This window comes from Miscanthus floridulus, chromosome 11 (assembly GCF_019320115.1).
Source record: "Miscanthus floridulus cultivar M001 chromosome 11, ASM1932011v1, whole genome shotgun sequence".
Classification (NCBI taxonomy): Eukaryota; Viridiplantae; Streptophyta; class Magnoliopsida; order Poales; family Poaceae; genus Miscanthus; species Miscanthus floridulus.
The window spans coordinates 83,016,530-83,042,298 of NC_089590.1; the positions used below are offsets into that span (position 1 = coordinate 83,016,530).

Genomic DNA, 25,769 nt, shown 5'->3' on the forward strand with positions numbered 1-25,769 from the left:
TTGAACTATTAGCACAAAATGGACGCAGTCACACAAGAGAATGATGTAAAAATAAGTTAACCAAATATCGTGAACTGTCAACATCAAGTTCTGTGCTCACAGGGAATGGGTGTGCCTGCAAGCGTGTACAAACGACACATGTTCATAGGATTGAGTATGAGGTGGTAACAGACACATGTGTTGTCATTGAAGTCATTTGAATTTTTTATTTGTTCTGGGTTGTCAACATAAACTAATTATAACACATAACGAGAGCATCTACTAACAAATAAGCATCAAAAGGAGACCATGTATGATATTCTTAGATTGGCACCATACTATAAAGCATGATTTTAGAAGAAAAAAAATGAATCGGAGCTAAAAGCAAGTTTTCAATTAAACTTCTAAATTAAATTGGATTTTAGGATTTTAAATAACATATTTTTTAGAAAAGTATTTGGATAATTTTTTTGAAAAGGAAATATTTTTGTAATCTTATGATAAAGTTTGCATGACCCCAGACTATCCGCGTGGTTTGATTTATCTGTCTCGTGGCTAACATGGCACCACTTTAGCTAAAACCGTTTCTAAAACCAGGGAGCAAATTCGAACGGTTCCAAATGTTGAAGAAGGTTAAAACCCAGTGTTTTTTTTTATTGGTTGAGGCAAATCAGACTCGGTGAAAGTTGGTAAAGGTCAAATGGGCCTTTTGACATTCCTTCGTGCTCGTCGGAGCGACTACTCTGAAGTCGCTCCAGGACCCTGTCATGCTGCAGTTCAGAAAAGAGAACACGGTAACGCCTTGATTTACAGTACTCATCTTTCACCAAGTAGGACCGTAGGATGCTCGTACCCTTTTGTAACACAGTATATATATAACCAATCCCCAACCCCAACTTACAAATGAACTGAAGTTCACAAAACTCAGCCTCCAAGAGACCAGAACAGACAGCAGAGTTTACACAATTAACATGTTAATGGCTCGCCAAGTATTAACCACTGGAAGTAGTAAAGGACTCCAGAGGAGAACGAAGTACTTACTGAAGGAAAACCACAAACAACCTTTTTATATAAATCATATCTGAAAAAAGTAATAATTTGGGGGCACATAATGACAATACAGCTCTGCAGAGGCCCCACGAAAGCAACAACGTATGGACAGTGAGTTAGATGTATGCTACATATCAACAACGCACCTCAGGTGCGTAAGCAAGTCCAAAGATAAAAGCTTCTATGGGGCTCTTGACCTCCGATCATATCCACGGAGGTCACTGCCCCGCATATAGCATCATGCTCTACCTATGATTTTTGCCCTAAACAATCTATTGCCGTGATTTCTAACCCTTACTGTTTCAGGCAGAAATTTCCCTCGTGTCAGAACACACCTTCATCAGGGAGGTCAGAATCAGACGGCGGATTCAAAAATCCACTGCTCTATATCCAAGGTTACTCAGGCTTTCCCTGTTTTCTCCCGAATGGTCGGACTGGTGTTCCAATGCCTTTGTTATCATTTACTGGAACAATTCTCAATGGGTGAGCTTCAGTATTGAAAACCCACTCGTCGAAGGATATGACTGATGGAGGGGAGAAAAGTAGGTAGAGGTACTTGAGCGTCTCTGCCAGGAAGAAGCTCTGCATCATGTTATCTTTTTCACCAGTGTTCACCTGAAGACAAATGTTCCAACAATAGTTGTGTCAGAAAAATGCTATTCAGCAGAAATTCAACAATGGAAGTCATGAGGAAACCTACATCTCTCAGTCCCACATATCCAGATTCTATGCGGGAGTTCTTCTCAAATGCCTGGAATATGTCCCACCCCCAATCTTGGTATGTTTTATTCCCTGTCAAGCGCCACAGGTACATAAGTGATTCAACAGTCTCCGGTCTCAAGATGTTCCATGATGTGCCAACACTCATGTCCTATGGTCAGTAGGAAAATATCATTCAGAATTGATGGTTTGGTACAAGATTTTTATTACTGAAAGAGGAAAAATAAAGGGTTGCCATACTACCTGTCCAATATGGAAAAAATAATTTTCTCCAGCCAACTTCGTGGGAGTGGTTTGGTAGAAATTATAGCAGGTCCTAGCAAGCTATGACATGAATGGAAAGAAAGAAAAAAAAGTTATACCAACAAACAGAAAGAAAATCGTATTAATTCTCAAGCATATCAAACAAAGACTTGAAATCTTCATAAAAAGGAGGATTACCACAAGGATTTACCTCTTTTGCAAGATTCATAATTTGCTCTGATTTTTCTGGTCCATAACCAGAGGCTCCTAATGCCAGCATACCAGGAGCAAAGCAAGCAAGTTCATCCATCTGTGTTAGTCACAGCCAGAACTTATCAGAACTTTAGAGAAGAATGGGGGATAAACTTCAGCAAGCAGCCTGCCAACAACAATGAACAATCAACTGAATGGGGATAAATTACCTTGTCAGACAATGAGCCACCATTCTTTTCACAAATGTAGTAGTAATTAGATGGTGTAGTTTTCTTGGTTAAACTTAATAGACCTTCCATTGATGTCTCCCACATTTGTCTGAATTGAAAAACATGAATGGGATTGTTATCCACGTTGAATTGAATAAATTGCAATGGCTACTTAACATTGTGAAACCAAGCTGACAATAGTCCCAAACCTGTAGTGTTTTACATGCTCAGTTTTATTCCCCTGGACCCAGACCTTGAGCAAATATTCGTAGAAGCTGAACAGAAAATGACAGTTAGTTTTATTTTCGAAATTTTCTGGAGACAATAGCAACTAAGGTCCACAGCACAAAACTTAGCAATGATCCAATAGGAGAGCACAAATCTACCAGAGCTAAGTGCCGAAATAACAGGAAGAAAATATTTGGTCAGAAGACAATGACATTACCTATCTCCCATAGCACCAAATGTGATAGTTGAGTATGATGCTGTCCCAGAATGAGGATTTATGTAGATAGGAAGCAAACCATCACTGGGATATATCTTCTGAAGCTGTGTGATGACGTTCTCCGCCTAAAATTAGATTGTAGCAACTCAAATAAGAGCCCAACATTAAAAACAACTGAACCAAGAAAGACATCAAGACAGGATTTAAATGTCAAACATGAATAGGGCATTTTACTAGTAAAACTAGCAGCCTAATGCATATTGCCAGGCATTGACAAGACATTCTACCAACCCTAACTTACTTTAAAAATTCCATGCATTTGGCTCAAGATTCACATGTTTCATTTAAACACTATCAGAATGTGAAAACTACATTCTTCAGGGTTTTCCAGAACAAAATAATTCAGCATGTTTCAGCTTACATAGAAAATTAATCCTTCAATACTGATTTGACATACGTGAGTAAAACAGGTAGACATCACCAAAATTGGTTGGATCAAATGGGATTCATCATCCAACAAAAAACACTCAGCTCTCTCACTCAAAAACAAGTATGGTGGAAAGGAAACACTATGGTACAAGAATGACAGCTATGTTTCACACTGAGGTTTCACTTTAAATTTGCTCATCTAATAGCATAGAACTGGAGGGACATCTGAAAATATGAGTGAAAAATAGCAGCACCTTCCGCTGGTATTTGGGATCCCCAGTCCTCTGTGACAGAGCTATGAATTCAAGTTGCTCAGTACCAGAATCTGCAAGGATACTATCACCCTGCAGAAGGAACAAAGCATATGGAATTTATTCTTTATTTTCTGAGTTAGAAAGAAAATAATAAGGTTAAAAATGTTTTAAAAACAGCTAGCAATTACAAGTGGTACAGTTATCAGTTCTATGCGATGAGATAGAAATCAAAGCCTCAAATTACAAACTGAATAATGAATGTTTGAAAGACAAAAAAATGGCATGGGATGATTTGAATAAGGTTACTATCAGTACACCTACTTGTGAACTACAGTACGTTTAGGAAGGGATTTAAATACAAGTGTTTACTCAGTTGAAATATAGAATACCAGTGACTTACGTTGGTCCATCCATGATTATGGGCTCGTCCATGAGCTAGGTTTATTCTATTATAGGGGATGCCAGATGTTGTATCCCAAGCAGGTAATAGTCGATCTGTAATATCTTTAGCCTTGTCAAGAAATACTTTATCACCAGATAGATCGTATGCACTAAGCAGACCTCCAACAACCCTGAATATAAACAAACAACAAAATAAAATAAAAATTAGACAACCTAGCTGTAGTTATGTTTCCTACTAGGGATCATAATGATGGTGTAACCAGATAACATTGGCATTTGCAGCCAAATATCTGCAAGAAACAAACTAAGATGAGGAGATACAAAAATACTATAATAAAGGTAAACCTTATAATGCAACCTTATGGTCGTTTCAAAAACACTTGCATCATAATCCTTGTCAAAGTCTAATGACTCCGCCACCCAGCTGTTATGGCACAGGCATTAGTCAGATTGGGTGTGCAGCATAAAATCAGAATAAAGCACTGAAATAATTCCAAGGAGTATTACCAAGCAAAAATAGCAATATAAAAGCATACAAAATAAATGTCATTTTATCATATGGAACAGATGAAAATGATAGAATAATGAAGAAATGTGAAGTAAATATGAGATTGTATAATCCTCTATAATAAGGGGTCAAAGAGACACGGTCATGAATTTTGCATGTAAGTGCCCCAATAATCTTGCTTTCTAAATTCAGGATAAAAATACAGGGGGCACTGGCTCTAGTCTATTGAACTGAAATTACTACAAGTAGACTGCTAACTCAATTTTACGAGCCAAAGGAAAGAGCAAGGGAATAAAGAAGGTCTACATGATGAAAAAACAAATAAAACTCACTCTCTAGCTTTCTGAAATTCATCTTTCAGGCCCATTATATATAGCGTATCCAGTGAGTCAACAAGGGTTGCTCCAAGACCACCAAAGCTATTGATACCATTCTTCGATTGTGGCTGGGAATCGAGGTGAGCAAAGCAAAAGACAGAAAGGCATTTTAGAACTAGAATCAGTTAGGAAATGCGAAACCAACTGCAGATCAGAATTACTACTGACTAAACAAACCTGAAGCTCATCCATTCCCCAGGCATACTTCACATAAGAATTCCAAGCATGGAGCATTGCCTCTTTAACTTTTTTCTGCCTTTCATTATTGACAGGATCAACTTCTAGAAGATCTTTTCTGGAATTCTTGTTGCTTACTACTGGATTTTCATCCAGATGAACTCCAGCCTTTCTTAGCTGTTGAAAAGACATCAGAACAATTGAAGTATGAATAGTTTTTTCAAGGGAAACAGATTCTGGAATAAAGGAGTTACTAAGCCAGCATGGCACTTCAAAGAAAAGTTTGGTTGTATTACCTGGTCATGCAACCGATTTATATCATCTTCTAATCGGGAAATCTCAGACTGAAAATAGGGGAAGAAGAAGCTTAATATCAGAAACAATCAGGACAACTCCAAGTATACACATCAGATTCAAGATAAACTAAGGACTATCTTGATATAAATGAAGCAAAGGGGTCTGTGTGTGTACATATCACCATTTCCCAATCAGAACAAAGAAGCAAATCAGGTCCATACTCGATACAATCAAAGTTACAGCACTAATAAAGATGAATGTATCTCATAAATCAAGATAAGGAAAACAAGGAAGGTACGAAGGTAATAAGATATACAAGCTTCACAATGGCAGTGACCCAGTGACTCAGAACTCAGAATCTACAGTTCTCTACGCCCTTTATAATTCCATAAGCCATAACATACAAAGAAACGGTTCACACTCGCCACCTTCACCATACAACTTGGGAGACACAGAACATGATCAAAATTTTTAATACATCCGTACATTTCCTGCTAATCAAAGGAGACCCAAACCTCATCGCCAATTACAGTCAAAGCCGAAGCTAAACGAACATACAGTTAAATAAATATAGAGAGTTTTAGTGTTCTACTATATACAATTTCACCATTAATTCGCATCTATGTTTGCAAGGAGCGACTGAGTCACATATTACAATATCCGAATCAAAATTCTTAAATAACAGTTAAATCCTGAACATAATAATCCCCCACTACACAAACACAATAGACTATAAACTGACGCAGTAAGATCCACGGATAACCACATGTTGTCAACAAACCAGATCCAGCTACAAATCAGCCTGGCGACAAATCGAAATGCAAAGCAGAGAGCGAGACAGGAAGTAATCAGATCCCGGTCACTAAACTCTCCAACCCAGATCAGGGGAGCTCCCGCGGGGCGAGAGGGGCGCACCTCGTACTCGCTGACGAGCGACTGGCGGTCCCAGAAGGCGAAGGTGGCCTGCGACGAAGACGAAGAAGAGGAGCGCGAGGCGCTTGGGCCGCTTGAGGTAGTACGCAGGGTTCAGGTACCGCCAGGCCCCCGACGACGAGGAAGACGACCGCCGAGCCATCGGGACCTCCTCCGGCGACTAGATCGCCGGGATCCAAGCTCGTCGCCACCCCCGGCGAGGTCCGCGGCGATTCGCGCGTGCGCTCGGGCGTCCCCGCGTCGAATGTGTTTGTGTGCAGTGCTTCTGTTTCGGCCGTGGTCATCGGCAGGAGGGCCTACCTGTAATATCCGGTTGAACCTTGTCAGTAACAAGTACGGAGTGTACTAGTAATAATTATTTTTCCTTGTTTTGAAAAAAAAAGCAGTGAAGGAACCAGTGGTTATAATTTTAATGAGAAAAACATTACTTTTTTTTTTGCGCATGTTTAACTCCGGGAGAGTTCCGTACCATTATTTATAATAATATAAAACTTCAATGAAACATGGAGAACAATCAGCCGTTTGAATCGGCAAAAAAAAAAGTATTGGAGCCGTTTCCACACCGGGAACGCTTACTACTCTACACAAACCTTGTTCGGTTACAATAATTTCTGGCGAGATCCATTCCTACTCTTTCCGTTTCTTCAGTATTTTCTATAGCACGGGAACTGTCCCCGCTCAGCAAAGACCGGGAACGGCATAACCGAACGAGCCCTAAAAGGAGACGATGCCGACCATGCCCGAAGATTGCCGGAACGAGCAGACGACACCACGGCACCTCTATCCCCTCCTCCTAGCCCTTTTTTTTGGATTCCGCGTTTACTTTCCTCGTGCGACTTGGTGGCCGACGATGGAGATGGAGCTGACGAGAGAGGGCAAAGCCATGGGTGGGTGGTGCCAGCATTGCCCGACTACATGCTCATGAATTGATAAGCACCCATACGCAGACAAACGACATATGCAGCACCATGGACTCGACTCACTCGAGGGAATGGTCTGCTCCTCGACGCCACAGAGCGGGCCGGCACCACATGCAGCTTTGTGGACTCTAGGTCCAGGGACCGCAATGAGGCGATCCGCTAGTGGCTGGCTAACCAGGACCCGTACGTATTCCAACTCAACGACTCCTCCGGGAAGAAGGAAAGAAATCCGGCTTGGTGTACGAGCACCTGAGTTGTTTCCCTCCTGACGACGTGCGGCGATGCAGCGACGGCGCACCCGTCTCCGTCGACGCGTTCGGCTTTGGATTAGGGTGGTCAAGTGATGGACACGGGTTGAGCCTGAACGGCCCAGGCCCATGCGGGTCCGAGGAAAAACAATTAGGAAAAAATAATTATTTAGATTGGCTGCTTTGAGATGCGTGCTATTTTTTTAAGAAAAAAAGGAGTATTGGAGCAATTCCCTGTTCATTCAGTAGGTGTTTGCCCGTCCTCGACTCTTACGAAGCGAGGACTGGAGGCCATGTCCGATGTGGTAAGAAGGGTCAGGTGCAACGAGCTTGTCGGATGGAACACATCGAACGCCGTGGGGTTTTGCGTTTGGACGGACCTCGGGTCGAGTTCGGCCTCAAGTCAACAGCCAGAGAGAAATTAAACCAAAAGCAAGCAACAAAGTGCTGCCGCACCCAAACCATTGTGCCATTGTCACATTGTGGTGCCCGGCGGCCGAATTTCTTTTCCCAACGCGAGATGCCGCAAGTTGGCTCGGCTGGCCGCAGCGCGCCGCGTTCATGTACTGTTAGCCACGGAAGAATAATCCAGTCAGTACGTACGGGGAATCCTACCTCTGCAGACTCTGTGGTGGTCCAAATGTCCAATTCAACTACTTGCACAGGCAAGCGAGCGCCACCTGATCGGCACTGAGCCAGTGAATGGTCCGACAAGCTTGAAAGAACAGTGATTAATTGGCAGCTCTCCAACTTTTTTTTCACTCCTTTTCGTTTACTCGTAGTCTTTTACTCCTCACGTTGTGTTGTAATACAGTACATTCTATAAATTTTAAGACAAATTTAGTTAGAACGTAAAAGACGTATGTATCCTTATTTTATTTCCTAACCAGATGCTAGTCAACATGATTAATGGTGATTGGTTGATAAATAAAAAGTGTTTAATGTAAAATTAGTTTTTATCCTCTAGACTGTCTTATATTAAAGAACAAATTTTAAATGCTAGAATATACTATATTACAGGGCCGAGGGAATACACCCAAAGACCATTTCAACACGCCATGTTCCTCCGCCCTTCCACCTGACCTGCTCTGCTTCTCGCCTTCTCCCTAACCAGCACCATCGTATCATCCGTGGCAGACCACACGCCGGTTTGGTGGTGAGCCGACTCCGTCCGGCACGGCACGGCACCGCGCCAACCGCACACGTACCGGTACCGCGACCCCGCATCGCACGTACGGGAGGAGCCGCAGTGCACTCACCCGGCAAAAAGCGATAACACATTGGCTGAAGGATCCAAAACCAATTGCAGAGCAGACCACAGGCTTCCACTTACACTTCCACTTCCACTTCAATGCAATATTTCCCCCCTCTGCAAAGTACGTGTAAAATCCTTGCATTCCGCAATCCGCATGCATATTGGTCCAACTCCACATCAGTGTTGCTAGGCTTAACGGTCAAATTCTCAACAGGCAAAGCAAGTGTGAACTTCTGAGAGCACGACAAACAGCCAAGACGACGCTACAAACATGGTTACCTACATGGCGTTGTCATATATTTACAAGATAGCGACTACAGGAGTAAATAAAAGTGTAAAACATATAGACTGCAGGTCATCCCCACTGAACAAGCTCTCTCACCAATCTTTCAGAAGTTCACTAGCGACATCTTTGTAACTCACTTTTTTCTTCTTTGGGGGAGGAGCTGCATTCGGGTCTGGGGCTGGAACCCCGGATGTCCCAGCATTTGGCGCTAGAATCTCAGAATTGGATGTGGAACTTCCTACCGCAGGTGGATCCTTCTCAACTTTCGCCAAGGGTGCCCTACTTGCATCTTCTGTCCCTTTCTTGCCCAGGAGTGGTAGCATATCCAGAAGCATGGCGTGCAATGGATCAACCATTTGTTCTATCTTCTCACCTGGAGCACTACTCATGGCTTCAGCAGCGGTTGTTCTTTGGAAAGGACTGTCTAGTTTCTCCTCCACGGTGTTCAATTTGACACCTTTGACCTCTTGCTCCCCCAATGTGAAAAACTGAGCACCTGGTGGTGGTCCACAGTCTTTATCGCTGTTATCTACTTCCATCTTAGAGATGTAATCTGTGTCCAACCTCTGATCATCTTGCCCTGTTTCACAAGGCCCACTTTCTTCGGATCCGCTGTCATCTATCTTTGTATGCTGATTTCCTCTTGTAGCCCTTGTTCTCCGGGCTGGTTTAGAAGCAGGTGGAGGGAATCCTTTCTTTTTGTCGGTAATACCTTCTTCAACCTTAGAGGTATCATCTGTGTCCAAATTTTGATCATCCTGACATTCACTGGGGCCACTTTCTTCAGATTCAACATCATCACCTATTTTTGCTTTCTGGTTTCCTCTTCTAGGCCTTATTCGCCGGACTGGTCTAGGAGCAGCCCTTGCAGTTCTTGAACTACTGGTTGGCCTGCTCCTTTTCCTTGGTACATTTTTGGCATGAGATCTTTCAACCTCCTTGTGTTCCTCAAGCTTATGATCCAGAGGCTGAACATTTTCCTCACTGAAACAAATTAGAAACAGAAAGAAGGTTAACAACAACCAAATGCAAATATTTCAATATTAGAAGTGTCATTATGCGGGCAATCACCAGTTACCTCCTTTCAATTTCTAGTTCTTCTAGTGTATCTGGTTTAAGGCTGTAAGCAGTTTCAGAGAGCTTCATTTGTTTCTCCACTGAATCTTCCAACCACTTATTACTGACAACATGTAATCGTTTGTCATGTAGATAACATCTTTCAGCAGGAGGGAAGCTGCATAAACAACCAATGGATTACCATAAATGTTTCAGTTTGCCCTTCTCTTGAAAAAGTCACAAAGCAAATCTAAAGCAATAAATCAGTACCTCTTGTACAGGTTATCGAAGTTATAGGCCTGTAAAACCGAAACTACAACCAAATGAGTAGCTGGAGCAATGCTGCTGCAGACTTGACCACCATGCATTGTTAGATCCTGCTTCACCCTCTTCAGCGCAAGATCAGATATTACATTGTAGTCCGCATTCCTCCAGGAAAAAAAAGGTGAAAAAACAAATGAGGAGATGTATCATGTGAAAGATGACACTACTTGACAGTAAATGAAGCTTACACTAAGGGTGCATTATGCAAGTAGACACAGCAACCCTGGAAGAAACAGAATCTCTCGTCTATGCAATGCTTCTTTTTGTACTGATTAACCATGTTTGAATCACCAGCAACTTTGTCGATGTTACTGAAAATCTGGCGCATGAAAAATCACAAGGAAATATCAAAATGGTTCATTGTGAATCTGTCCTTGTAGAATGCCCGAAAAAGAGGTCAAAATTTCAAGTACAGTCAGCAACATCTCTTGGATCGCCATTCTACCAAACACATGCTTCTAAGTACAAAAAAGCACTGTGACAAAATAATAACAAACTTAGGATGCCAGAGAAAAGTTGCAAACAACAGAAGGCTGTGGAAAAGTATCATATAACAGCCCATCGTCGAGTGCTACCACGCAAACCCGACATTGACCAGTTTCTGATGGATCATATTTAGGAAGAGAAGTTAGAAGAGGTGAAATCCTTTACTCCTATATGATTTATGTATGCTTGAGGTGGGGTGCAAATGGGTGCCCCTAAGGGTCTCCGCGACCTCTTTAGTTCAATTACTAGCACTAGTTTTCCAATATGTGACGATATTTTGGAAAAGTAGTACTAACAATGAAACTAAAGAGGATTGGAGACCCTTATGGGCAGCAAATCGCACCCGTAGTGAGGGATGCCCCACACATGATTTTTATCCTCTCTATCTAGAATATATGCCACATTTCCATAGTTCTGTGAGAGGTTATTCACAAAAAAAATAAAAATAAAAATAATAATAATCACAAATACATAGGATGGCATTAGAAGAAATAACACACGAACCCTATCAGTTCAAACTTAATTACATACGTGCCACATTCCAAAAATAAATCGGCCAACCATATCACACACAAGCTATAAACCCCTACAATGGTCAGTTGTGCCAAACCTTTGGCACTCACCAAGACCTTTCGTAAAATATAATCTAGCTTATATAAACTACAAGTAATAATTAGGGTTCAATGTTGTATCATATATGCAGCTTCTACTAACTGGCTGAATGCATGGTTACTTAGTTACACTAATTCAGGCCCACAGTGGTACATCTTCAATTTTGAATTACTGTTATATTGTCCTGTGCAATAAAGTGTTATTTTATTTTGTAGTGATAAAAGGATATACTGCATACAGGACCAAATACTGTACCTGCTTGAGGTCAGCATTTTCAATGTCCCAGTAGTAATAGTCAGCATATGAATCAATCTCTTCAGGAAATTTGTGCCTGGCAAAATCAGCAAGAAATAGTATATACCTGTACAATGAAAATTGCATTAGAATATTTTGCAAAATAAGTTATGAGGTAAATGTGGGTTTAAGTCAAAGGGTCAAACCTAGGTTGCAAATGAAGAAGATGTTTTTCCTCACAACAGTCTAATATCCACTCATAGTGAATGATCCTTCCCTGCCGTAAAGCTGCCTGATATTTGATACCTGAAAGTTAACATACAAATATACTTCAAACTATATGTATTCAATATCCCGTTATCAAAGGAAAAGGAATTCCTAGAACAAAGGTAAATATAAATACCTTTCTTCTCCGCAGCTATGCAGTGCGTAACAGAGTCATTCAGATTCATGGAGAAAGATCCCCCATTTTCCACAACCAGTTTATGAAAATATTCGAGATTATAAGATGATGGAATGTTGACAAAACCTAAATAAGATAAGGAATATTCTCCTACTTTACACAATTTTCTGGCCTTTGTCTTGTAAAAATAAGTGTAGCTAGCAAAGAATAACACAGGAAAGGATACAGAAAATCATGTTGGCAAATATCAGGGTTTCTCCCTTAAGACCTGATACATCAGTCTTCATGAGATGTGAAGGGATGACTGAGACACACTTCTTCTTCTCCACTTTTTTGTTTGTTCTTGAGCGTTTTGTGTCATCATTCTTCAGACTGTTATCATCTGCCACCCTTTGTGTTGTACCATTACTTGAATGCACAATGTCCACAAATGCTGCAATGATCAGCATGTTAGAGAGAATTCATCCTTGAGACATAATCTAGATTAAGGCATCAGGTGGGATGTAGCTTATTGTAAGCTACTAAAAGAACTAAGGTTACAAACACAAAATATTAAGTATAAGCAAAACAAATTACCTTGCACATCAAGGCACTCATGCCATGGCTTGTCGTATCTCACTCTCTGAATACGGGGGAACCTCAAACAGTACGGAGCAGCAAATACCTGCAAAAGGTTGAAAGAAGTTGTTAAAAGTTAGTTAGAAGAGAAAATACACCAGCTGATTGCATAAGAGAAATCGGTCCCAAGTATAATGCTTTTAAAGACTGAACTGCAGGACATAGAAGTGTTTGATTCTTTAAATCAGATACCTCGGACTTGATTGTACGAATGTCACTTGTTACAGATATTATGACTGACCTGAAAATGTAATTAGTGATTTAGCATATCATGTGCTTCCTGTATCTAAGAAAATGGTTGACTCGATCAAAGAATTAAAAAAAACTTACTTATCAGGGCTCTCGATCCAAACATCTGGCCTCTCCTTCGAGTTATTTGTAACTTCATAAAATTTTGGTGGTTTTTTGGGGTACTCATTTTTCCTGTTCCAAAAATAGCACAATATGACAAATTGCGAAGGTACTTCAGTGCCTTTAAGTGCAATAAATATGTTGTTAAGCTTCAACGAAACATAGTTACACAAAATACTGAACCATTATGAAACATAAGAATCAAAGCTGAATACCTGAAATAAGGCTTCAGTTTGGTGACAAGAGCATCACGCTCTTCATCAGAGAGCCCAGTACCGACACGGCAAAATGAAAGAAACCTTGAAAAGAGTACACAAGGACAGAAAACAAGTAAGAAACATCACAGAGTATATTGTTGTCTCTTTTTCGAAAACGCAGGAGAGCTGCGCATCATTATATTAAGAAGAAAGAAAGGGGCTAGAGCCCTACACCACACACCACACACAACCCCACACAAATAACATTCGCGCCTGACAAGGACAAAAGGCGACCAAACACTATCACTAAGCTAACTACCAAAGAGAGGGGCTGTCAAGGAGGACAGACCCTTGGCTCCTGCTACACTCCACAACCGGCGCTCTTCTCCAGCAAGGGAGAGAGCTCGTCCAAGGTTAGGGGTAATTCCATAAAAAACGCAACGATTCCGGTGATTCCAAAGAGTCCAAGCACCAAGCACAATAAGAGAGTTGAGACCTTTTTGCATTAATCCACTTGTTGCTCGAATAGCCTTTTCCTTCAACATCAGGCTCTAACTCAAAATTGTACAGCAATTCCCAGAGATGGAGGAAGTCGACAATAACACCTACAGTGCGGGCTCCCTTAATATCCAAAACCCAGCTGCGACCAGTAAGAGCTTGCTGTACCGTACGTTGCTTCACCCTTCTCTTCGGAATGGCTTCGAGTAGTCTCGGTGCAAGGTCAGCGATACACTGTCCATGGATCCAACGATCAGTCCAGAACAAAGTGTGATTCCCATTGCCCACTTCCGATATAACGGCTATCAAGAAGAAGGCATAAACTTGGCCCGGGATCTGAATAGGAAGGGCTGCCCATGGGCGATGAGGTTCAGTTTTTTTCAACCAAACCCATCTCATCCTTAGTGCCCAACAAAGATGCTTGAGGTCAGAAATGCCAAGCCCACCTAGTTCAAGTGGACGGGTAACCTTTCCCCAAGCCACAAGACAGTGTCCTCCACGAGCATCTTTGCGGCCCCTCCAAAGAAAACTTCTCCGCAGTTTGTCCACGGCTTTAATTGCCCATGGTGGGAAATCAACTGCCATTGCCAAATAAATAAGCATGGCTGTGAGGACAAACTGCACCTGAATCCTTCGTCCTGCCCGTGTCATGAGGTCTGCTTTCCATCCCGGAAGCCGATCAGCTATTCTATCTATAGTAGGTTGGATTTGTTCCTTAGTTAACTTCTTGAGAGAGAGAGGCAACCCCAAATATTTGCAGGGAAATCCATGAGCGCACAGGGGAGAAGTTCCTGTACCAAGGCCAGTTCTGTATGCCCACACCTGATTGGTAACACATTGCTTTTCTGCAAATTGGTTTTGAGACCTGAAGCATCACCAAAAAGTTGGAGGATGTTCATTATGACAGCAATATCCGTTGCCTCTGGCCAGAGAAAAAGAACCACATCATCGGCATAGAGAGATATACGATGTTGAAGAGCACGAGATGATAGTGGCTGCAACAAAACATCAGCGGCTGCCTTGGCTACCATATGTCCCAACACATCCATAACAAGAATAAAAAGCATGGGTGATAACGGGTCACCTTGCCTTAGTCCTCTCCGGTGAGAAATACGCTCCCCAGGTATCCCATTCAAAATTACTTGAGTAGAAGAGGAGGAGAGTAACCCGCTGATTATGTCCCTCCAGATTTGGCCAAAGCCTAAGTGCTGCAGAACCTCAAGCAAAAAGGGCCAAGAAACTGAATCAAAGGCCTTTGAGATGTCTAATTTTAGAAGGATTCTGGGCTGCTTTTGTTGATTGAGAAATCTTGCCATTTGCTGAATTAGCATGAAGTTGTCCTGTATGAAACGCCCTTTCATAAAAGCACTTTGATTGGGAGACACCATCTGCTGCAGCCGACATGCAAGTCGATTCGCCAACATTTTAGTGATCAACTTAGCAAAACTATGTACCAAGCTGATAGGCCGAAAGTCTTGTGGTTGCTCAGCTTCCTCCTTTTTAGGTAGAAGAGTGATGTAAGCTGCATTAAGCATCTCAAAACCAGCAAATCTCCTACTCCATACAGCAGAAACTGCAGCCATAATATCTTTCTTTATAACCGGCCAGCAAGCCTTGTAAAATCTGCCAGTAAAACCATCTGGACCGGGCGCTTTGTCCGGAGGCAGTTGCTTGATTGTTTTCCACACCTCTTCTTTAGTAAAAGGGAGCTCAAGATCAGCCAAATCATGGGAGAGGATCCCAAGCGCATCAAGGTTGATAGTACGCGCTCTGTCCAGGCTTGTCCCAAGCAAAGCCCTCATAGAATACATCTAACAATCTTGCTTTGTCTTCATGTTTGGTGTAGATCTGGTCACCTGAAACCAGCTTGCCTATGAAGTTCTTCCTCTTGCGGTGATGGGCATGGAGTTGGAAAAACTTTGTGTTGGCGTCCCCATCACGTACCCAATCAATTCTTGAGCGAAGACGGGCAATTGTCCGCTTGAGGGATGCAAGAGCAAGGCAATGCTTCTTAAGATTGTTTTTCAGCCAGTCTTCTCTTGGTGAGAGGGTGCGACTGTCCTGGGCGATCTCCAGCTGATGGAGGATTTCACGGGCAAGGGCTAGCTGAGAATTAACGTGACCCACTGATTTATCACTCCAACTCTGTAAAGCTTTAGTGGCAGCTTTGAACTTGAGGTTCAAGGTGGAGAAAGGACAAGGACCAGCTGGCACTGAGGCCCAAGCAGCTGCTATAGTTTCCTGAAACCCCTCAAGCTTAGGCCAAAAAGCTTCAAAATGAAAGCGTATGCGACCTGATTTATTATCCTGAAGTCCAAGCAAAAGAGGGCAATGGTCTGAGTCCTCCGAAGCCATGCTTTGCAGCAGACAGTTTGGGAAAAGATCCTCCCAGTCCACTGAACAAAACACCCTGTCCAGCTTTACCAAAGTAGGATTATTTTGCTGATTTGACCATGTATACTTCCGACCATGTAGAGGAATTTCCTTGATAGCAAGATCATTAATTAAACGTCTGAAACGACCCATCATTGCTCGGTTATAGTTATCATTATTCTTGTCTTCCTCTTTGTAAATCAAGTTGCAATCGCCAACAAGAACCCATGGATCAGGACAGCCCCCTCTGCTATCTCTCAGCTCCTGTAGAAACTGGATTTTCTCATCCATGCCCTGAGGACCATACACACAGGTTAACCACCAGGAAACACCATTAACCGGGCATAGTTGAACAGTTACGCTGTTGTTATTCACATGGCAGGCCCCTGCGGTACCAAGATGACGACGCCAAGCAACAAGAATACCACCACTAGCACCTACAGAGGGGAGCTCAGCAAACTCTGAGAAATCAGTCCCCAGAGCAGACAGGATCACTCGCCTGGCTGACGTAGAGATTTTTGTTTCCTGGATGCACACAATATCTGACCGGGAAGCTTCCACAAGAGTGCGGAGAGAATCTTGCCTTGCTGTAGAATTGAGGCCCCTTACATTCCAAATTAAAATTTTAGCTGGATCCATTACAAGATTGTGAAAAAACGACCAAGAGCACAGACCAGAGCAGCTTATGTGGCTACTACATCTTCACCAACTTGATCATCATCCTCACAGAACTCGGGGATGGATCAGTTGAACAGGGCAGCCAAACCAATCAGATGGATGTCAGGAAGTGGGTTTTCAAAAAGCTTACAATACTCCTCTTCAGCCTGCTGACAGACACCATTCTGCTCACTAATGATTTCCAGCGAGCGCATAACCTTCTTTTTCGACCGCCTTGCCCAGTCCACCGGTTGGAACTCAGCCACTGCCCCCGCAAGACGTCGACTACGCCGTGGAGTCTCACCAGGTGGCAGAGCTTTTGCGCGACGTTTGCTGATGGTGGGGACTGGCAGCAGGCCTGCTGTCCGACGGGAGAGCTTGCTGATGAAGGTGTCGTGGTTCAAAGGCGTCGCGGCTGGGGACGGAGCCGGAGCTGCCACATCCCCCGCCGGTATACACGGAGATTTGGGGGAGACCTCGGCCTCCAGCTCTATCGTCGGCGCCAACGTGGAGCTCTCTGGAAGAGCAGCCCCGCGCGGGTGAGAGCGGCGACGCGAGTAGACTTGTAGCGGGTTCGCAGAGCGTTTGCCCAAACCCGGAGGCGAACCCAGAGACCTGAACTCCAGTGGGGGAGAGGTCCATGGGGAGCCAAGAGCAGCCGGCGACCTTGGGGGATTTTCTTCAGTGGCCAAGCCTGAGGTGGGGTGCGGCGGTAAGCATGGTGAGGCCGGCAAGATTAGGGGATTCCCCTCCGTTGCCTCACCATGGCCCATGACGAAGTTGTCAGCGATTGGGCCTTGCGCCTCATCAGGTCCAGGACCAGCCCCTTCCATCAGCCCAGGAGGAGCAGCATTTGGCGGGCTAGGCTGGACAAATTCAGTCTTCAAATCAGCCCCCGAGTCCTTCATCGAGGGAGTCAACTCGTCCCCCAATCCCTGCTTGCCGATTGGCCGCGAAACTTCTTCATTAAGGCGTATCCGGTGGGCAGTAGACGTTGCCGCGCCGACCTTGGGCGTCGAGGTCGATTCAAAGGTTTCAATTAATGGCACGTCGCGCACGTCGCGATTCCCCCGCGAGTTAAGACGCGGCTCCTTTGTTCCAACGGCAAGAGTGGAGGCTCTTGCCGAAGGAGTAGCTTCCACGTAGGAGTTGCAAGAAGCCGTGGGGCCCAACCGCACCCAGACCGGCCGCCGCCCCGAACCGCCGCGGAAAGCTTCAGCACCGCCCGCCGGACCCGATTTTAACTGCGGGGAAAGAGACCGAACACGGCGCGCCACCGCGGCCCCGTCAGGGAGGACTAGCAGAAAGCTAGCCGGGGAGGCACGACGGAGGGCCAGCGGGTCATCTTCAGCGCACAGCCTCAAGACGATCACCGCAGCCAGCTCCTCAACCGCCGCCGCCTCACCGATGACGGAGATGAACACGGCCCTTGATGCCTCCGGAGGGAGGACCATTTGCTGGGAACCATCAGCTGGCGGGGACACCGGACGAGCCGTAATCGATGGGGGACGGTTACGCGGCCGGCGACGCCGCCGCTGACGCCTAGACCCAAGGTGGTGCCCAGCCTCATGGCGCACCAAGTCCTCGGGCGGATGCAAGACGAGGGCGCCAGCTGACTCCGGAGCCGGGGTGATCCGCCACCAAACCGGGACGCGCGGTGTCGGCCGTCGGCGAGGGGCCGCCCGCCGACGACGCCCAGACCCAGGGTGGTGCCCCGCCCCATGGCGCACCAAGTCCTCGGGCGGATGCAAGACGAGGGCGCCAGCTGACTCCGGAGCCGGGGTGATCCGCCGCCAGACCGCGACGCGCGGTGCCGGCCGTCGGCGCGGTGCCGGCCGTCGGCGAGGGGCCGCCCCGCCGCAGCTAGTGGCGCCGGGGCACACGTAAGATCGGTGTCCCAGGGCCTTGCAATGGAAGCATCTAGTCCTCTGGCGGCACTAGGCCGCGCTGTGCGCCAGCGAGAAGCAGTTGAAGCACAGACCAGCGAGATCGGCCGGAACTGGACGACGGGGGCGAACCACGCGCCGCCGGCGGCGTCGGGCGGCGCGGGACTCGAACTTTTGCCATCCCTCTGCGTCGGGAGCTGCGGCACGACGGTGCTGGGCGTAGGCATGGCGCCGAGGAGGGGCCCTCTGGAGAACCGCCATGGGGCCTCTAGAAGCACCAACCGCCGCGCCCAGCAGCGCAACAGCCGCCGCGGACGCCCCAACCGCCTCGGGCGCGCCAGCCGCCGCTGACGCCGCCGAGGATGGTAATTGTCGTTCCACCGCTCCTGCTTGGAGCGGCCACGAGGGACGAACGACGCCGCGTGAGGGGACAAGGTGGAGGTGGAAACCGACGCCTGAGGAGAGGAGGAAGGAGCGCTGGCAGTCGTGGAGGTGGTCGCCGGACCCGGGGCGGGCGCCGGCGAGGGGCTGGGGGGAGGCGGGACGTCGGGAGAGGAGAGGTCGGAAGCCATCGTCTCACTAAATATCTGCAGCATAGGCGCGCCGCCTTTCCCTTTCCCTCCCTACGGTGCAGACCCACCAGAACCAGGATCGTATATTGTTGTCTCATTGCCTCGGTAATGAAATTTGAGCTCAACCGTTGTGGGAAAAAGGAAACATCATGGAATAACAAAACAAAATGCTTACCATATAAAAACTCATTAGACATGTATAATAACAAGAAACATCACATCAATAAATAAAACAGACATGTGTTTTCTATGTTTTGCCAAGCGCAGGTATGAAATGCATATAAGTAGTATTAGAATATATAATACTGAAAGACACAAAAGGTATCCATGCGCACCTATCAGCAATCTTCATCAAAGTACAGAACCATCCTACTGCAACATTATTTAATTATTAGGCAACCACATCTAAGAACCAAGCAATAGCTCAGTTGGTAAGCCTCAAGCTGAGACTTGAGAGGACGGCCAACAGGGCTGGAACGCAGGATATTTAATGCAAAGCCAGGAAGCATCTTCTTCCCAAGGTTGAGTTTTAGGATGACCACATTTTGCTTTTTACTATGATCTTCATCTACCATTGCCTCTACGAAATATACAGTGGGTGGAGAAACTCTGCTTACCTTTTGGGATAACTATTATCATCTGAAGGGACTGCAAGGCCAACTAAAAACTGTGCAACCTATAAATCAGTTAAGAACAATGATCAGCAGTTTTTACTTTTTAAGAGCTTGAAAAGAATAAAACTAAGAGCGAGTTCAAGACTATGCACTAGCAAGACATTATAATATTCACACCCAGCTAACCCTAATGTTGAAACTAAAATAGTAAGCTAAATGTGTATATATATATTTCAAAAATGAGAATGTCTAGTGCACCTCTCCTCCTCGACGTCCAGATCCATAGTATCCCCCTAACAACAAAGGGGTCAACATACCCTCAATCAATAGTTTCAAAAAGTAATATCATTTGTTATTCACTGGAGAAAGATGCTTGCCTATAATAATAACATCCAGATCAGCACCCGCGTGTATATAATCAGGCTTTAGTTTAAGCCACTTTCCATTTCGGTCACCAGGTTCCCATTTGGAATCAAGGTCCTTCAGTATAATGCCCTCATCTCTAACCACAATTAATGAATCGAAGAATCATAAGAATTAAGAATGAAACTAAATGGTTTTTTAACGTAAAAGGTTGCTAAGCCAATTATCTAAGAAGGTTCAAAGAAACCTGTTCTCGATAGTCTCTTTGAAGAATCTTTCAACATCTTCAACACTATGTGCAATAATTGACCAACATGGTTCATCTGCAGGTTGCAAATAAGTTTAGTATTGCATAGTAATGGGTATACAACAGATATATAATAGAACATAACATGTGACTCTTCTGAACAAAATAAAAAATGCAGCAAAAGAAGTCCTATCAGCATACTAGATCAAGCTACTGGAATCCATTGTACAATGTCATCTATTTTGGAAGTGGGTGAACTCAAATGCATCCATGAGAAAATAAAAATACAATCGTAAAATTATCATCAGCTACCTGAAGGACGACGGACATTTAAACCACCTGTTGGGATCAAAATCTCAAGATGACCCTTTAAAGGTTTCACAACCTTCTGCAGAATTTGATGCCGCTCTGTCAAACTTTGGTGGATAACACTGGTGTCTCCAGCATAAAGGATGTCAAAAGCAACATCTATGCATCGCTAGTGTCAAGAAAAACATGACAAACAAGAAAATAAAAAAAAAAACAAATGAAAATTTCGGAGGAAACATTAAACTAGGCCTACATATGCTAGGAAACAGTTCCAGAACATCCAGATACTGAAACAAACAGAAAATGGAAATTCAAACAAATGCAGCTAAGAGTCTTCCTTAAAAAAAGAAATAGCTAAGAATATCAAGACAAAAAGTAGAATGCAAGAACTAGTAAAGAAATGAAGGATACAGCACAACTGCAAGCACAGAGTAAATTAAGTTAGATAGGAAATTTTGTAGAAGGGTCACTCCAAAACACAGAAAAAAAAACAGGATTTGTCAAAACAACCTGTCGATCAGTCTCCAATCCCTCCCTTGCAGCCTTAGCTGCAAAAAATAATAATATTAATCCACTATAAAACATCCCGGAGAAGTAAAACTTTCTGATTTTCAATGGAATATCCAAAAACCTATTTCCTGGTTTGAACCAAATTCAGCAAAATGGTTAAGTACAGTGTCCCAGACAAGCATTTCTCCATCCAATATACATCTGTGTTATTAACACCAATTAGCATCAGAACTAGAGTGAGTTCCAAGGAAGTTTGCACAGTAAAAGGACTACAAAAAGGACCAACAGATATCCAAAAGGAAGCTTATATTGTCTAAGAGGCCAGACTGCAATGTGGGAAACAATACATGATTACTCTTATAAGCTCATAACAAGTTAAATACCTCTTGCTCATTTAGAACTAGCTAACTACAGCCATAGGGGAGATCATACCTAATCCTTAATATTGAAGTAAATATAATATACATTTCTTTAGTTCAAGTTTTGGCTTTGACAAACAAGATAGTGGTGTGATAGATATTCTTCCATGAAAAGTCTGAAGCAAATCTTAAGTCTTATAATGCATAAGCTATAGTTGTTCACAGGAAAAGAAAAATGCTAGGATATTGTGATATGCAAGTAAATTGGCACTAGAAGTACAAACACTCTTTGTGATTTTTTGGCAGAAAAAAGAAAGTTTACCTGTCAACCAGGATATTTTCTTTAATAATTTTTGACATCCCATGTGTGTATTCAGAGTGATCAAGAAAGCTCCTGATATACACATATAAAGTTAGTGAAGCAAGCAGAAGCTATCTGAACTGTGAACAACATTGCAAATAAAAAGGATCGACAAACAAAAAAGAAACCAGTAGTTCAAGATCAGTATGCTAGAAGTAAATATGTAGTAGCAATCAATTCAGTTACCTAGAGAAGAAATGGATCTCTTCCCCATTTTTGTGGATTTGAATACGGTCACCATCGAATTTGCACTCAGCAACCACTTGTTTTCCATGAAGCTGGGAAAAGGGAGGGGTATGATAACCAAGCCAATTCAAGAAATGTAGAACAAGTGTAAAGCAGCCTTTCACATAGCAATGACTATATCTTCAGAAGGAAACTGGTGGGTGGGGGCAGGCACCTTCTTCCAAGCAGCTGAAGCATCACGGACTCTCATAGCTAGCTGAGGCCTGACAGCCTTCCCAATTTCTATATCCTGGTCAGACAGCATAAAGGTATATACATGGAATCCCCAAGATAAATAAATAAATCAAATCTATGAGTACCACAACTGCAATAGAGTGTAACAACATGGCAGGGTCGGCTCTGGGCCTAGGGCCCATGACAGAGGGGGGTGGGGTTGGGGGCATGATTCCATATATTAGACTTGTATATACTTTATCATGTTACAAAGAAAAAATGCTAAATCTATAGGGCCCATAGTGTCGTGTTTGCCCTAGGGTCCTCAAAAATGTAGAGACGCCCTGTAACAGGGGTCGTCAGAAAATGTTATGAAACCACTGTGTTTTCTATGAGTGGTACATGTCTATATAAATGCATATGCTCAGCACAACCAAGAAACAAGCACACGAAAGACAGTGAGTGAGAAAGCTTTTGACAACATAAAATTTTTCGGGGGTTACAATGTTGCACATGAAGAGTCAAGTTGTGGGAAGCAAAAGTTCGATAAAAAGAGCTCAGAGCTATCACCTGGCGTTTATGCCTCTGGCTTCGGTCATTGAGCTTCTCACAGACGAATTTCAAGTCACAGGTGACATTGAACAAGTCTTGGGCATCAGGATGAAATTCTTCAAATATGCTCTTCTCACTTATCCCCAATTTCAAATCTACATCAAAGCATGCCAAAAAAACAAAAGCAAATAAAAATACTGCAATTGCAGCAAAAGCATAAAAGCTCACCAAATAAGAAATGGGCACAGGTATCGCACCGTTAAGAATAATCATCAGAAGCCACTTCATTTCAACGGCATTGGTTTTCTTGATCAGATTAGAAAGTATTGAGGCCTTCTCAGACCTATCAAGAATGAAAAAGAACTCCTGACAGTTCTGTCATGCACAAATTCAAATAGCTGCCTTAGCTACCTGTTCTCGGTTGCAGCTAGACGATCAAGTGCATCGTTAACCTCCTTTATCGTCAATCCACCAGAAGTTAGACCTTGCCTCCGTTGCAGGACCTGGGTGACAATCAATACATAACTTGGGCAAGTAGTTGCTGACAAACCACAACAACTAAGATGGCACATTAATCAAGCAATCTACATATAATCGTTTTGAACTGAACCAAACTTTTGAATTACATATTAAATTAAACCCATCCAATCATGTGAAACCAAATAAAGATCAAGACAGATTCTGCATTTCTAAGCAGGGGGAGATTATTGGCACATGGTGTGCACCAAACACGAAGATTGCTTCACCCAGTGACAAACGCTAACTCGCTGAGCATGAACATATGGACATGTTGAGACAAAATGCCAAGGACACAACTCAAATTAGCAACTGAACTAATACTCAGTGGCTAGAGCTTATGCTGTTTGCCGAATTCATACACATACTACGTTGAAACCAACCTAAAACTGAGCTGAACTAATGCTCACAGGTTCACATTAGCAACTGAACAAAGTTCATATTGTTGTCTGACAAGGGCGAGATAGCAAGGCTTAACTACAGAGAATCTGAGGTTGGGGACTCTGCAAGTGCTATTGCAGAGCTACCAGCACACAATACCTCAGCGGCCACGAGCCCGAAGTTGCCGGCGTTGCGGCCACCCCCGCCGCGGCGCCAGTTGGTGAGCCGGACGGCGTCGGTAGAGTCCTTGGCGATGCCAAGGGCGTCGACAAGCACGGCGGCGAGGGCCGCCTCCTTGAGCCCATAGGTGCCGCGCTCGCGGTCGAGCCCCGGGAGCACGAGGCGGAGCGCGCTGAAATAGTCATCCCTACCGCCGCTGGGCACGTAGGCGCGGTCGAGGAACGCGCGCAGGCGGCTGCGCTTCTTCGCTGAACTCTTGTCGCCCGACATGGCATTGAACATCGCCACCAGGAGGCCGAACCGCACCTTCGCCGCCATTGTCGGCGGTGCGGTAGGGGGTGCAAGGTCAAACCGCAGTGAAGATGCAATTTCCTTTCCAGAAAGAGGAAAAAAATTAAAGGTGTCGAAACAAAGGGATATTTGGGAAATAGTAGGATTTATGGGAGTCACCTCACTTCTCGTGCGTATCTGTTAGACTGTTGCCCTCACAGTGGCTCCGGCGCTCTCTCCTGCCGCCTGCCGGCGGCGTGCTCGAGTTCGACGAGAGACGAGGATCGAAGAGGCACTTGGGAGACCAAAGAGAGGACAACAGAATAATTTGGGCCTGTAGGATTTGGATGGGCCAGTTTGAAGGATGCCAACTGGGTTGGTTTGCAGGCCTAGTGCAAGATCTGGATGAGATCGGCAGATTGCGATGATGACCACTTTCGTGTAAATTAAAAAGAAAAAGAAAAAAAAAGTTTATTCTCCCAACTATCGTAGTAGTTTGATTTTTCTCATCAAACTCTAAAAATCAGATATTTTATCTCCTATACAAACTTTCAAAACCGTTCGAATTACCTCCTCCTCATCGTTTGGAGTGCTTTAGAAGATGGTTTTATCTTTGGGAAAAATGGTGTTTTTATCCCTGTCCAGTAAGCTAATTGTGATTTTGCCCTTCCTTTTTCAACTTTGTGTTTTTACCCCTGTTATTTTGAATTGAACGGTCCGTTTGCCCCTGCTTCTGACATCCGTCAGATAGACATGGATTAAATGAATTAAAAAAAATTCTAAATCTGAAAAACAAAGGCCAAATGACCATAGTGCCCCTTATCTTATCTCCTCATCCCAAACGCGTCGTCGCTCACATCGGCTTGGGCGCGGCTTTTCCAGCGGCGGCGGCTGTAGAAGCACCAAAGGGGAGGGGAGGCCACGACTCTAGGTTCGGGCGCAGGGAGTGGCTGCTTCCAGGGCGTGGGGCTGCCTCCCGGTCGTGGCTCCAAGGTGCGGGCGCGGCCTTCCTCTAGGCGCGGGGAGGCCGCGGCGGCCGCCCGCGGGTCTGCGTGCGCGCGCTGGGCAGCAGCGGCAAGCGCCCTGCCGCGGCTCACCGGCGGCGTCCGCCTGCAGGTCTCGGCGTCTGCCCGCAGGTCCCGGCGGCGTCCGGCCGCGGGTCGTCTTCTTCCTCTGGGCGGCGGCTTCGTGGCTGCAGGGGCGAGCGGAGTGGCATCAGGGCGGGCGGAGCGGGCGGCTCCGGTGCCTGGACGTGGCTCCCGACGGCGCCTGGACGCGGCTCCCGACGGCGCCTAGCAGCGGGTCTCCGCGCCGCCTCCTTCCCTCCTTCCTCTGCTCCTCCTCCCCACGCAGGCTCCCGTGCCCGCCTCCTGCTGCCCCACTAAAGTCGCCGCGCATAATGGACGAATATACAAAGCGGCGGTGGGCCTCCCACCGTACAACTTTCCGCGCAGGCGCAGTCTGCGGTGACGACGACTGACGAGGCGTGCGGTGCG

The 25,769-nt window shown here is 44.8% G+C and overlaps 1 protein-coding gene and 1 pseudogene across 2 annotated transcripts; both read right to left on the bottom strand.

Moving 5' to 3' along the window:
• Positions 1–1,020: 1,020 nt before the first annotated feature.
• On the bottom strand, positions 1,021–6,523 carry LOC136491393 (mannosyl-oligosaccharide 1,2-alpha-mannosidase MNS1-like; annotated as a pseudogene).
• A 2,319-nt stretch (positions 6,524–8,842) lies between these two features.
• Positions 8,843–24,592, bottom strand: LOC136491390 (putative DNA ligase 4). Of its 2 annotated transcripts, none has more exons than XM_066487665.1 (28): positions 24,454–24,592; positions 23,983–24,375; positions 23,338–23,429; positions 23,184–23,269; positions 22,945–23,081; positions 22,376–22,450; positions 22,162–22,253; positions 21,937–22,008; positions 21,377–21,456; positions 21,256–21,293; positions 21,157–21,163; positions 20,749–20,904; positions 20,437–20,512; positions 20,204–20,328; positions 20,085–20,119; positions 19,830–19,888; positions 13,245–13,328; positions 13,009–13,101; positions 12,871–12,919; positions 12,637–12,724; positions 12,287–12,493; positions 12,061–12,186; positions 11,864–11,963; positions 11,679–11,784; positions 10,514–10,644; positions 10,272–10,430; positions 10,024–10,179; positions 8,843–9,929 (listed from the first exon to the last, which is right to left on the bottom strand). In XM_066487665.1, the coding sequence occupies exons 2-28, from the start codon at positions 24,319–24,321 to the stop codon at positions 9,038–9,040; spliced, it is 3,660 nt and encodes a 1,219-aa protein (XP_066343762.1). In that variant the 5' UTR covers positions 24,322–24,375; positions 24,454–24,592; the 3' UTR covers positions 8,843–9,037. The 2 variants fall into 2 exon arrangements, with proteins under 2 accessions (XP_066343762.1, XP_066343763.1); XM_066487666.1 differs by having other exon boundaries at positions 24,459–24,576.
• Positions 24,593–25,769: the final 1,177 nt, after the last annotated feature.